General features: G+C 41.0%; 1 protein-coding gene across 22 annotated transcripts in view; it reads left to right on the top strand.

Moving 5' to 3' along the window:
- Window positions 1–12852, top strand: part of SOX6 (SRY-box transcription factor 6) — a 673059-nt gene extending 660207 nt beyond the window's left edge. For all 22 annotated transcript variants that reach the window (XM_016423408.2, XM_056802165.1, XM_016423409.2 and 19 more), the window contains one exon: window positions 5717–12852. In XM_016423408.2, coding sequence (XP_016278894.2) covers window positions 5717–6020 — 304 coding nt within the window. In that variant the 3' untranslated portion in view covers window positions 6021–12852. The remainder of the gene's footprint in view (window positions 1–5716) is intronic.
- Window positions 12853–13717: the final 865 nt, after the last annotated feature.

Raw genomic sequence — 13717 nt, 5'->3', positions numbered from 1 at the left:
CTGTTTTCCCTACAAGGCCTGGAATATGCTCCCTAGGCCACCCCATCTGGCTAACAGATGGTTTGCCTCCAATGAAAAAGGCCAAAGAATGCCATCAGTCCTGGGGCCTTCTCCCATAATGCTAGCTTTCATTCCTTTGGCTCCAGAATAGGTGGCCTTTAGCAATTCTAACTCTACTAATGTCATTTTCTGATGCCTGATCCTGAAGGTGACCCTGAGTTTTCAAAGGTTATGCCAGCAGAGCACAAACTCTGCTCCATCTTACTAAGCTTAGAGGGTTTCAACTGTATTTCGCATCATAGATTATCTGCTGCCCATTGGTCAACTGAGTCAAGTTGGTAGAAGCTATGGCATGAGTTATTTATTTTGGTAAAAGTAACTCATGAAAACTGTTTAGTGAGACATGTGTATGAGGGGCTATTACATTACATCCAGGAAATCTCACATCTTTGGATAGTCATTCCAATTTCAATAGTACCTTAGGATTTACAAAATACTTTCCTAACAAAAACCTCAAAAAGTAGCTATACAGATTTTATCACCCCAACATTACAGATAAGGAAATTGGGGTAGAGAATGATTAAAGTGACATGCAAACCTGTGTTCAAGTCTCTGATCTCCATTTCTTAGTTGTCTGACCATAGGCAAGTTGTGATTCTTTATCTTTTAGAGAGGATTAAACATACTCAGAGAAGGAAAGGAATTTATTTGCCTTTGGTCACCCAGGTAGATTAGTGGCAGGATTGGAAGCTGGATTTTCTGACTCTCTGAGTCCAATATACTTGCTTTCCACAACACTGACTCCAAAACCCTCCCACCTTTTTTGTCTATCAGCTTTGTCTTTGTCCTGTGGGGGGTGGGGGGGTTCCAACTCCTAGAAAGCACAGCTTTAGTACCTGCTATGGTCCTCCAACTCTTTATTTCTTTCTTCAGCACATCTCCCTCTTCTTGGCAATGAGTTCTAAGAACATTTGGTCCCTGATGGGTTCTGGGTAAATATCAAGACATTGTCAGAGTGAGGCCATTCTAATTTGTGTGTCTGGGAATAGTATCTTGAAAAAAAAAATTTTATCAGAGATATCATTGGATTTTTGAATTGCAAGGGACTGATTCCATCAAGCTCCAGACAATTCAGCAGTGGATTTCTAGATGTTTAATGTGCATTTCTTGTGCCAGTGAGATGAACAGATTTTATATAGATAGATATGTAGCTATATAGATGTAGATATAGATAAGTAGATAGTCTCTTTTACATGAGTTTTAGTCTATTTCAGATCATGTTTCTCTAATCTGGTTTTTTCTCTTTTATTACTCTGAGGTTGAAATCAAGTATTTTGATTAGTTTTCAGTTGAAGATTGAGTCTCAATTCATCTACTCTTCTCAGATCTTGAAAAAATAGAAAAAAAACAAGTGTCTGCAAATATCTAGTCTCTTTTCAAATCTCCCTCCAGTGCTTTACCATTCCATGGAGGTGCCTATGGGTTCTTAGAGGCCCTTGTCAATGGGGCACAAGCCATGGCAAGGACAAGCTGGAAAGGTTTTGAGTCCCTTACAACAAATAGACTGTGCATCAAACTCTGAGGACCAGCCGAGCTAAGTCAAGAAAGGACTGACTAGCAGAGGACTGGTTATTACTAAAGTATAACTTTTTTAAAAAATTACAGCAGTTCACCAAAGGCTATTTTTTATAGAGCAGAGGGGTTTTGCACTCTTCTTTACTAGAAGGAATCTACACCAATGAAATTACAGATCTTCTCAGTATTTAAGTATATTTGGTTGTTAATTCGAGAAATATTTATTATTCTCAAAAACATTTATTAAAATACCTACTATGTCTGGGATCCATGCTAGACACTGGTGATACAAAGGCCAAAAATGCAACAATCTCTGTCCACTAAGATATCAGTGTCACAAACTGACCAACCAAGAGAAGAGAATACCCAGGAGGATGGGAATGATCAGTAATGTCAGGTACAGCAGGAAGGTTGAGAAGAATGAGGAATGAGAAAGAGTTATTAGAGATTACTGGGGACTTTACAGAGTTTAATGATGATGTCAGAAACCAGATTTTAAACAGTCAAGAAGTAAATAAGAGAGCTGGAAATGAAGGGATGGGGCTGGAGGGGTTCGGGAAGACAGTTTCTCTTCCTCCCCCCTTAGGAATTTAATCTTGAAAAGAAGGAAAGATAGAGGATGATAGTTTGAGGAGATGGCTAGGTCTAGTGAGGAGGTTCAGCAGGTTGGAAAAGACTTAGTTATACTTGTAGACAGCAGAGAAGGCATAGCAGATAAATTAGGCAAAGACTGAAGATCAGAAGGGGGGTGGCAATAGTGAGAGCAATTTGCAAGAGAAAGTAGAAGAGAATGGGATCAATAATCCATGTAGAGGGGTTGATCTTGGGGGGGAAAATGATCACCTCTTCATCAGAGAATGGCATTAAGGAAGAGAGAATGAAGGATTCTATCAAGGAAATGAGAGGTTGAGAAGAAAAGTGAGAGCTCATGGCAAATGGTCTAAATGCCCGTGTTCACTGAGCCTTAGACTGGGTGCTGAGGAGATAATCGAAATCAAAAACAACTTAATTCCTGTCTTCATGAAACATATTCCAGTAAGCAAAATTCTATCACAGATAATCAGAGCTAATTGCATTTTCACAGATATATTTTTAAACCCCTACTTTCTGTCATGTAGCAACTCAAAGACATAAAGGCAAGGGCCAACAAATGGGGTTGTGACTTGCTCAGGGTCACATAGTTAGGAAGAGTCTGAGACCAGATTTGAAGCCAGGTCATCCTGATTCCCTGTCTAACTCTCTATCCACTGTGCCACCAAGTTCATAGATATTTCTGAAGACTGAAACCTTATCTGTTCAGTCTTTATGGACAGCAAACTTTGGTTTGTCTTTGCTGTTATGAGTATAGGACAGTGTCCGGAACAGAGCTAGGTCTTGGTCATTATAGTATGAGCTCCTGTAAAATGGGTTAATACCACAGAAAATCTTTGCAATAAATTCACTTATTGTGGGAATAAGTCAAAAATTGTTTTGAAGCAGTTCTCAGAATTCAGCCAAACCTAAGGAGGCCTTTGCTGCCTTGGGCAGGTGAGCATGAAATTTAATTTGTTCTCATTTGCCCCAAACGGCATCAGTGCCAAGTTTACTGATGGAGTATCCGTGTCTCTGAGAGGGAAACTGACATTTCATGAGATATTCTCCACAGACCTTGAGACTTCTTTATTGTCTGCTTCCTTGAGACAGTCAAGATCACCACATGATTATAGATCAAATGGACTGATTTGGGTCACTCAGCACCTTATAGAAAGGAATGCAGGGATCTTGCTGCATCATGTGCTCTAATCTATACAAATGTACAGATTATTGTTTAAATCATCAGCCTCATTGTGAATTTTCATTCTACCTAAAAATCACAGAAGGGATCATTGAATGGTTGGAGTGGGGAGGTCTGAGCAGAGTAGGGTATCTATTCTTCAGTAGTCAAAATCACATATAGATTTGGTCTTGCCTGCTTCCTCTTCTGCAGAACAAATCACTAAAATAGACTAGAGGATATGAAAGCACTTTGAAAAGTATAGATTATTAGGATCATAGATTCAGAGTCCATCTAATCCAACACTCTCACTTTACAGACCAGGAAACTGAGGCTTAGAGTTAAGTGATTTTCCCAAGCTTGTAAGTTGTGGGATTTGAACCCAAGGCTCCATAACCCCGAATCTAGCTTTCTAACAACTACCCCACATATATTATTTCTGGACATGTTCTTGTTGAGATGGTCAGTTCCACTTTAGGATAGCTCTACTTATTTGGCTTCTGTGGCATTTGTTAACAAGGTAAAGTGTCTCAGGTCAGTGAAGGGTGGCTGCTGTTTCTATCTCTGAAGTAGTTTCTTGTTTCTTAAGTCCCAGTTAAAATATCTGTGGACTCAGCTGAGAAATTGCACTGATCACATGTCCCGACAGGGAGCCAAGACGGCCACTTCTCAAAGGTGTCCTACAATCTGAGCTAGAACATGGGAGCCATGATGAAGCCATGATGGGGTTAGTTGGGGATTGGACATCAGTTTCTCATCAGAGGTACTTTGCAGTCTTGTAGAGGGCAACGTGTCATTTTTCTGGAGGATAATAAGAATACTGGAAGCTTTTCAAATACTGACTGAGCTTAGAAGAGGCAAAGCTGCCAGAGCTTTCCAAAGCCAACCTGCTCCTGCCCCAGACATTCTTAGGAGCAACAAACGCCAAGTTAAATGCCGGTTTTATGATTGGGAAAATAATAGCAACTTCAGGAAACTGCCTGTCTTGTTTCAGCCTTGGAAGTAATCAACCATTTTGATGGATATCAAATAGGTTAATTTGTTTTTCCCCACTTTTTTAACCTTTATTTGGACAATTCCTAAATAAAAGCAAAACCCTTACAAGATTAGAGCAATGAGTTTGTGATTAAAACAACAATTTAAAAAGCCTTCCTACTGTTTTAGTTGTGCATTTCTGTGTGTATGTCTCTGAACTTGTGAGTGTGCATGTCCTGCTAGACCTTCAAATCCTGTCCAGAAAGTGAAGTGTAACCTCTATCATGAATGCAGAATTAGCCCATTTTGTAGCACCAAGTTGGTAAAGGCCAGGTTTGGCAGTGTAAATGCCATGGATTTCTTCAGAGTGGCATATCCCCAGACTTCTTGCATCAGCAATCATATTTGTTGAGCACTGGAAAAGAAACCTGATCTTTGCAATAAGAATAGCTCTGTGATGCTATAGGGGTCCATAGATCACTTCCCTGACAATTAAAATAAGTAAATATTTATTGAAGGACTACTTTAAACCAGGCATTCTCCTAGATTCCCACATGCTAAGCAAAAAATGAAAAACTGGGGGCATCAAGAGGATTGAGAGCCAGGCCTAGAACTGGGAGGTCCTGGGTTCAAATGTGACCCCTGGCACTTCCTGGCTGTGGGACCCTGGGCAAGTCACTTACCCCTCACTGCCTAGCCCTTATGGCTCTCCAGCCTTGGAACCAATACACAGTATTGCTTCTAAGACAGAAGATAAGGGTTACATATTAAAAAAAAAAGAAACAAAGAAACACCCCTGCTTTCAGGGAGCTTACATTTAAGGAGGCTATAAAGAGAGGGGCTACATTTTGAACAAAGATAAGAAATACAAAGTATATTTAAAAGAATAGTAAGTGGTTGCAAAAGGAAAAGCACACTGGACAACCAAGGGAATCAGGAAAGATCTTCTTTGGCAGCTGGCACCTGGGCTATACCATATTAGAAACTTGAGGCCAACAGATGAAGAGAGAATGAAAGGGAAATTCTGGGGGCCATCCATGCAAAGACCCAAAGAGGGGAGATAGACTATCTGATCTGAAGAACAGAAAGCAGGGCAGTTTTGACTAAGATGAAGAGTGCATTAAGGGGAGGAATAAAAGAAAGCTAGAACATTAGGTGGGATTTAAAAGCCAAGCTGAGGACAATAATTCTGTGAGGAGGAGAGGCAGTTTATGTATTATCCCTATTTTAGAGATGAGAAAACAGAGTCCCGAGCTAATGGAATGACAAACCCCTGCTCATTGTACCATATTACCACTCGGTTGGGAAAGCTAGCTTAGCTAGATGCCCCCAACACCCATCTTGGTAAATGTACAGAAGCAGAGAACAGAAATACACATGTATGTTTTCTTTTTTAATCTTGTTTTCATATAGGCAACAGCCTCAGATTCCCATCACCACAGGAACGGGTGTTGTGTATCCTGGTGCTATTACCATGGCGACTACCACACCATCTCCTCAGATGACATCTGACTGCTCCAGCACCTCAGCCAGCCCGGAGCCCAGCCTCCCTGTCATCCAGAGCACTTACGGCATGAAGACAGACAGCGGAAGCCTGGCGGGGAACGAAATGATCAACGGAGAGGATGAGATGGAAATGTATGACGACTATGAAGATGAGCCCAAATCAGACTATAGCAGTGAAAACGAAGGTCCCGAAGCCGTCAGTGCCAACTGAGGAGTGTTTGCAGAATCAAAATGCTCGGACTGGGTTTTTTTTTCTTCTTTATTTTTTTCCTGAACAAAAAAAAAAATGGTCTTAAAGAGCCCGCATGCATTTGTGGCTCCCCAATTACATCAGCAGAATGGTCTTAATTGTTTCATAATGTGTGAGACAGATGGAGTTTTCCCTGATTTTTCATGAACTTGTGTTTTTTTGTTTGTTTTTTATTTAGGTGAAGACATATATTAAATATGAGACATCGGGACTTGAAAACTTATCAGAATTCATAGCTGTCTTACCAGTCTTACTTATTTTTTTTGGTCTTTTTTTTTCTCTTTTGGATGTTGATAAAGGTTTAAGTTACTGTTTTTAGATGGGGTTAAACATTCTCACTCAGGTATGCTGTGCCGGCCTACAGGTTGTGAATGTGTTTTTATTCTGAATTATGTTAGCAAACAACTGCAGATTTCATCTTGTGAACGCGAGCAGAATGTCTGCGGGCACGCGAGCACAGCTGCGTGCAGAGCACTTAAAAAAAGGCCTCTGAATTCCATTTTTCCATGTGTAGAGTTGAACTTCTAATGTGCCAAACTTTTTCATCACTCTTGAATCTTAAAAAAATTTTTTTTGAAAGTCTTAAGGGAGACACTGCAAAGTCTTAGACAATCCTTTGGCATCTTAAAAAAAAAAAAAGGATAACCACAGGTTGTATTTTTTCCTTTTTTTTCCAGAAAATGGTAAAGTACTCAGGAATCTGGAGACAGGATATTGTAAGGAGTGAGCTTGGTTGCCACCGTGCATGTACCCAACTGCTTTTGCCTCTCAATGTGCCATCAGTGTGTGACATGACATGACGTGACACGACGTGATGTGATGTGGTGTCCACACAACACAGAGCGCTCACCAGTTATGAACAAGGCTGCTTGTCCCCACGTGAGGCTGCCTCTCACAATCCCCATTACCCTTTAGCCTTTAACCCTGGCATTCAGTCTTAAACATATTTTCTCTTAAATAATTTATTCATTCCAGAATGTCAAGGGTCCAATGATTATTTATTTTAAAAAGCATTGTTGGTGGCATTAACTTAACAATCCTTTTTTCTACCCTTCTACCCCAAACTCCCCAATCTCCTTATTTTTTTGGTCCTCCATTACCTGCTACAGACATAAAAATGTATGCAAGGATTATATGTCCCCAGAACATCTGGAAGCATTTCTTAAACATAATGATAATTCAAGTTAATTTTTTAAGCCAAAAAAAATATTATTCTTTACAATAGGGAGCTGACTACAAGGCTGGGTACTTGCTGCCCAAATGTAGGTTCCTACAACTGAGCAGGCGAGTCTTCTGATTTCCCTTCCTATGTCCGAATTCTGTGGGAGCTGATCTCAGCAGGGGAGGAAGAAGATGAGGAAGGCTTCACGGCCCCCCAGCAGGAGGGCCATACAAGGGAACCCACAAGCCAAACCCCTAGTCCACACTTTCAGGCCCCATGTAGGAGCTACCCATGAAGAGTGAGCCAGTCCTGGACAACAGGACCAGCGGTTGTGTGGGACTTAAATTTGTTTATAAAATCCCAAGGACAGAGAGAAGTCACCCAACAGCCTCCATGCTGCAAGTAGAGAGGTAAATAGTGAGTCAGGATGCATTTGGGGAATGAAATGTAAACTTTGGAGGAGCCAAAGGAGAATATTCCCTTAATGAAAAGTTCCTGCTTTTAGAACCAAGGAACCAAGAGCTCATGGTGGGGCAGAAGAATTTCCTTGGCTGCCTCTCTTACCTACGCAAATAATTGGGGTGCACACAATCAGCCGTGTGTGTGTGTGTGTGTGTGTGTGTGTGTGTGTGTGTGTGTGTGTGTATAGAATGGAAGATAATGTGCAGAACCTAACTCACTGGGCACATGCAGCACCCATCCCTAGAGAGGTCCCCCACCTGTCTGTAGGACCCCTGAGCTCTCAATGATACCAGCTCCCTTCTAGGCTCAAAAGCTCAGCTCTCCACACCCACCTCCTTTCTCCCACCTCCTGGAATCAGCATAGTTCATTTTGCTTCCCCCACCATTTTCACTTTCTCCATTTGGAAAGCCAATGACCAGATCTGTTCATCCCCAGTGGGACAAAATACAAGCTCATTACTAGGACATAGGAACAAGGCTGTCAGATTTCTTGAGCCATCTCATCACTTGAAAGCAACTAGAGGATCTTTGTATTTATTTTCTCCAAACCCAAGGCCATACCCAATAGCAATAAACAGGTCTAGCCTAGAGGAGTCCAGGCTCCAGGCTCCCATTAGCTGGTGAGCATTCTTTACAAGCTGATTTAGGTACTGAGACAAGTTGTCTTCTTCACATCAGTTGGGGCTCAGAACTTAGTTTGGATATGTTTCGCTCAGAAGAGGAGGAGGATTACTTACTAAAGATGGACTATTTATTATATCGTCTTACTGACTTAGCCAGTTTGTCACCTCTCCTTAATTCTCTCTCTCTTACCGACCCCTTCCTACTCCCCACTTCCCAACACCTTGCTTGCTCCTTCCTTCTTGGTTTTGTTGCATAGGTAGAGTGCTGTATGGCTAGCATTGTGTCGTCTGTAATTAATTTTGCACAAAGGCAAACATTTAGAGTAGTTGGTTAATTTTGTTTTGTTTTATGACCACGCCAAAATAATATTCTGGGCTGGTGGAGAACAAAGGACTGTTCTTTAGGACTGAAACTTGATTTTGCTCGTAGTACAAACACACACACACACACACACACACACACACTCACAGATGTTGTTTTGTAAGTGTTATAAGCACTGGATATAAATGGTATTTTTTATCACTTCTGACTAATGTGAAACTGTTGTACGAAAAATACATGAACAAAAGTCATCTGTTTCGACTCGTGTGGGCTTGCCCCACAGTTGCCGGATTTGAGTCATTTTATGTCTTGTTATTTCATTTATTTATGCAAAATCCATGCGTGTATGAACACTTTGTTGGAGCTGCAGCCCCTGCCTGCCTCAGTGCTGGGGTTCGGTCACTTCTGGCCACGTTCTTCAAAAATGAAAGGCTATTCAGGAAGGATCTGATTGTAAACGTCTCATTCATTGGGTCAGATGGGAAAGTCGTATCTGGATCTCAATGGTGCGCATAAGCAGTTTATCGTATTTATTAGCCAACTTTGGCTCTAAATGTTGGTGGAAATTAAGAAAGGACAATCGTAGCGATAGCTTCATTTTACTTTTATCGGGGCTCGAAACAAAGTCTTTTGATGAATCTACCATCTCATTTTAGATTTTTTTTAAAGTGTAAATATAACATAGGAAATAGAATTTTATTTTTGGTTCATGAATAATTAGTGAAGTATAAGTTATGTATTTACTTTTTCTGTTCTGTATCCATGTATGTTGGTCCATATTAAAAGCTGACAAGTCACTGTACCTCATGCAAATGCTGAATTATCAGAGTGAGAGAGCAGTGAGAGCGTAGGATTGGACCTAGAGCTGGGATAGCAAGACCCCTCACTTGGGCTCTCACTGAATTTAGAAGACACCGTCCACAGACACAGACTTATTATTTTTTTTCTTATAGAAAGCTGATACATTGAAAATACCAAATTTCCAGGATAGCTGGTAGGAAACTCAATTTGCTTTGTGAATCCAAGCAGAATGCATGAAATAGTCCTGTTACTGTTTGATAGCAGAAAGCATGAATAGCATTTGGGAAGCAAAAAAAAAAAGATGTCTGAAGATTAGACTCATTAATAAAGCCCCACCCCCTGCTCTGCCCCTACCATACCCCAATACTGAATAGTTTGAATAATATAAGACTCCTTATTTGTGTGTCCATTAGTTCATGGTATTGTCATATTGCAGATGAAAATGATTTACACATGTAAGAGGACGTATGGGACTTTTCCCTATCACTTGGATTTGGGGCACCGGCAGGAAATATCCTTTTTAACCATTGTGCCATATAGTTAATGGTGGGATGATATATACATATTATAGATATACATATATATATACACTATGTCTATCCACACGTATACCCATACATGTGGATATGTGTAGCATATATGTGTATGCATACATATATACATGCTACTTTTGTCCACAGACTTTACCCCGTCCCCTAAAATGATTTAGTTGTGAAATGATCTAATGGGGTGGGGAGGAAAGTCTGTGGACAAAAGTGGTCAAGCTATTCCTGTGCTTAATGAACAAATGTGGTGTTTTTCTGTTTGGGACAATTATAAAACATTTCTTGTTTTCAAAGATACCCAGATCATGACAAAGTGTAATCCCATCCACCCCTATGGTTCTCCTTTGTGAAGCACTGGTCCCAGGAAGAGGCTTGAGCTGAACCACCAGTGGGTCCTCCCACATCTGGTTCCAAGCTTATCTCAGGAAGGGCTAAAGATGTCTGCCTTCAAACCTGGGATGCACTAGGCCCAGCGAACACCTGGGTATTTATTTATCAGAGGGTCAGTGAGTTACCTTGTGGTGTCAACGCTGAAATAAAACTTTGGGGAGGTCGGGGTAAGGGATGGCAGGTTGCTCAGAGCATTCTCACCTCAACCAGGGAGTGGGTGAGCCATCAATAGGCTGCCATGGTTCAGAGCATGCTTCTCCGTCCCCTGAGGAGAAACTCATTCTGGCCCCAACACCACAGTTTAGTTCGCTCCCCTCCCATTCCAGTTTGACCGAATTGTTTTATAAGAGATGGTTTTCCTGAGTAATCAACGAGAAAAGTCACATTGCCATTTGAGACCATGCAAGATACCTTGTGCCCAGTGCCATTGATTGCCCAAGAATCGCAGCTGGATAAATGTAACCTGATGCTTTCCTGGGTCTTCGTTTTTCCTATAAAAAGGGACAAATGGTGCCCCCTCTCTGAGGGACCTTCCACTGATATTCATTTAAGAATGGACTTGGCACTCCCACCCATTTTGCTCAAAGAATCATTGTGTCTGACCTCATCTGCCCTCCTATGAGTTGTTTCATTGCCTTCTTGCCTCCCTCCCCATCCCAACATGCCTTTCTTAATAAATGAATTCTCTCTGTGATTCCTTTTGACCATGTCCCATTTTTTTAAATACTGTATAATGTTAGGACCCCCAGGTGAATGTGATATAATAATTGATCATCAGAAATATCAATATGCAAACATTTGTTTTCCCTTTCCCTTCCATCAGGAGCTGAGCCGTTTGTTCCTGAATTCCTGTATTTTGGAAGCAGGCAACTCTGGTTCAGAGAGTGGGGCAGAGCAAGGGTCTCCAGGATGGGGGATGGGGGCTAGGGGTTGGAGGTGGGGTTGCTCATTGAAAGCTATTTTCAACTTGATGTGGATGGCAGTACACGAGCTTAGAGAGCAGCTGGGCAGTAAGGGCGTGCTCTTAATTTCCTCTTTCTGAAGAACCCCAACTGAGGTCCATGGTGCTCCTGGATTATGGGGAATGTGCAAATATTTCACTGTGTGTGTATGTGTGCACGCTGCCCTAGTGCATTCTTTTCCCCTCAGGCCATCCTTCTGTCCGTTTCCCTTCGTCATGCGTGTTTTTGCTTTTTTTGAAAGCACAGGTTTTATTGTTACCCGACCCTCTTCTATACTGCCCCCGCTTGTAGCGTGATAGACTCCTTAGCCTTTCTGTCCATCCATTATTGTATTTGCCATGTAAATTTTTTTTATTACATTAAGACAAGCTTATAAGCTGTTACTACATAACTTATCTTACTGTAACTCTTTATTTCCTGATGTAATTTGTTTGTGATGTATATTGTGGGATTGTACTCTATGTTAATTTAATCAGCACAATTCACTGACATGCTGGACTGACATGCTGGCTGCTGTTTCCAATTGTAAAGTTTGTGTAGGGCTGTAGGGACAACTGCAACTCTGTTGTCAAGGTACTATGCTCTGGTTCCTATAGCAACACTGGGGGTGTGGCCCTGGAGATGCTAGGGTTGCTGTTGAGATACACCCTCTAGCAAATTTTAACTGGCAGGTTTTCTTCATAGAAATTCTATGTACAATGCAGGTACCTACCTGGGCCCATGGCTGGTAATGATTTGGGCGTTTAGAGGAAAAAGATTAAAAAAAAAAACTAGTGTCTATTGCTGCTTTGAATATGTTTTAAAGTCTGAAAATGTAAATAGTTTATCAAAAAAAAAATCTTGTACAGTCCAGTGTAAAGTTTTTAAATGAACTTACAGGTTGCCATCACATCTTTCTCACCCTTTTCTCTCAACACCGAAAACAAAGTTTGCTAAGGATAAAAAACTATCGATGACAAAGAAATCTCTCGAGTTAAAAAGAAAAGAAAAAAAGTTTAAAAAAGAGAATCATCGTTCTTAGCTTCGTCGCATAAACAGACTTCTTGGGATTTTGTTGTGCAGTATTGACGTGAGGTAAATTGGATATTCAATAATCTCTCAGTGGTACTTTTAAAAGTCTTCTCCTCCTCCTCTGCCTCAGTAATTAATGGAAAAGACACAGTTGAAAGGCACACTGTCTTTATTCTGGTGTATGTTGGCACCCCTGCTACATGTTCCTTTTTCTTTTCTTTTATCTTTGTTTTTTTTCTTTTCCTTCCTTCTCTTCTTCTACTTTTTTTTTTTTTTTTTTTTTTTGCACAAGGTGCTTTCCTGATATGTTAAACATACCATCATCCTCCGGTGATACCGTAGAATATGCCATGATGGGGGTACAGCCCACCCTCCAGGGGAGTGTCTATAAGAACTGCCTATTTATGCTCATTTACCTCAAGACTGTCCTCTCTACCCTTAATCTAGTCACCATCACTCCATCTTTTGTACTGCTGTTGACACTTACAAAATTAAAGATAAATTTTGTTTTATGACATCTGTGAGTGTCCTTGTCTATGCGACGCATACATTTCCACCTCTTGTCCAACAATAAAAAAAACCCAATCAGTTGGCATTGCTGACCTGAGGATCTAAAGGAGACTGATAGCTCATCAGCCTCAGAGTAGAAACTACCTGCTTGGGTTCTCCATCTTCATTGTCAGGAACTCTTAGCCTGCTTTGCCTTGAAAGGCAAATCCAATCCTATCATTTCATGGCTCTTGTTGGAAGGCTGTGCATTTTTACAAGAAGAAATGCTTGTGGATCGAGCTACAAGGAATAAGGAGGGGATGCCTATTTTGACCCGTAGTGTCATGGATTCTCCATAGAGTTGAAAGAGATCTTACATATCCAGTCTATATTTGTATAGGAATTCCTTCAGTAACACTCCTAGCAAGAGGTTATCCAGTCTCTGCTTGAAGACCTCCAAATGAGGGAGGAACTTAGTATCAGCCAAAGAGTCCATACTACCACCCTTTTGAGGACAGATCTATTGGGAAATTTGTTTTCTCCTTTTTATAGAACCCACATCTTTGTATCACATCTTTCCATACATTACTGCTAGGGCTACCATTCAGAGTCAAGTAGAACAAGTCCCATCCTCCTTCTCCATGATGGCTTTCAGCTATTTGAATTCATTGGCTATCATCCAATGAACCCTTGGGGGTGAGACCCTAAGTCTCACCCCCAAGCTAAAAATCCTCAGCTCTTTCAAAAGATCCCCCTCTACAGCCCAGTTTTGTGTTCCCTTAAATGTGACTAAGTCCTTTGTCAAGTGGAATTGAGATTACACCCTCCTTCCTACTTATTTCACTGCTCCTTTGTACTAGTTATACTAATTATGCCAAAGTATGCATTTAT

The sequence above is a fragment of the Monodelphis domestica genome, chromosome 6 (assembly GCF_027887165.1).
Source record: "Monodelphis domestica isolate mMonDom1 chromosome 6, mMonDom1.pri, whole genome shotgun sequence".
Classification (NCBI taxonomy): domain Eukaryota; kingdom Metazoa; phylum Chordata; class Mammalia; order Didelphimorphia; family Didelphidae; genus Monodelphis; species Monodelphis domestica.
This window is presented reverse-complemented; position numbering and strand designations above follow the sequence as displayed.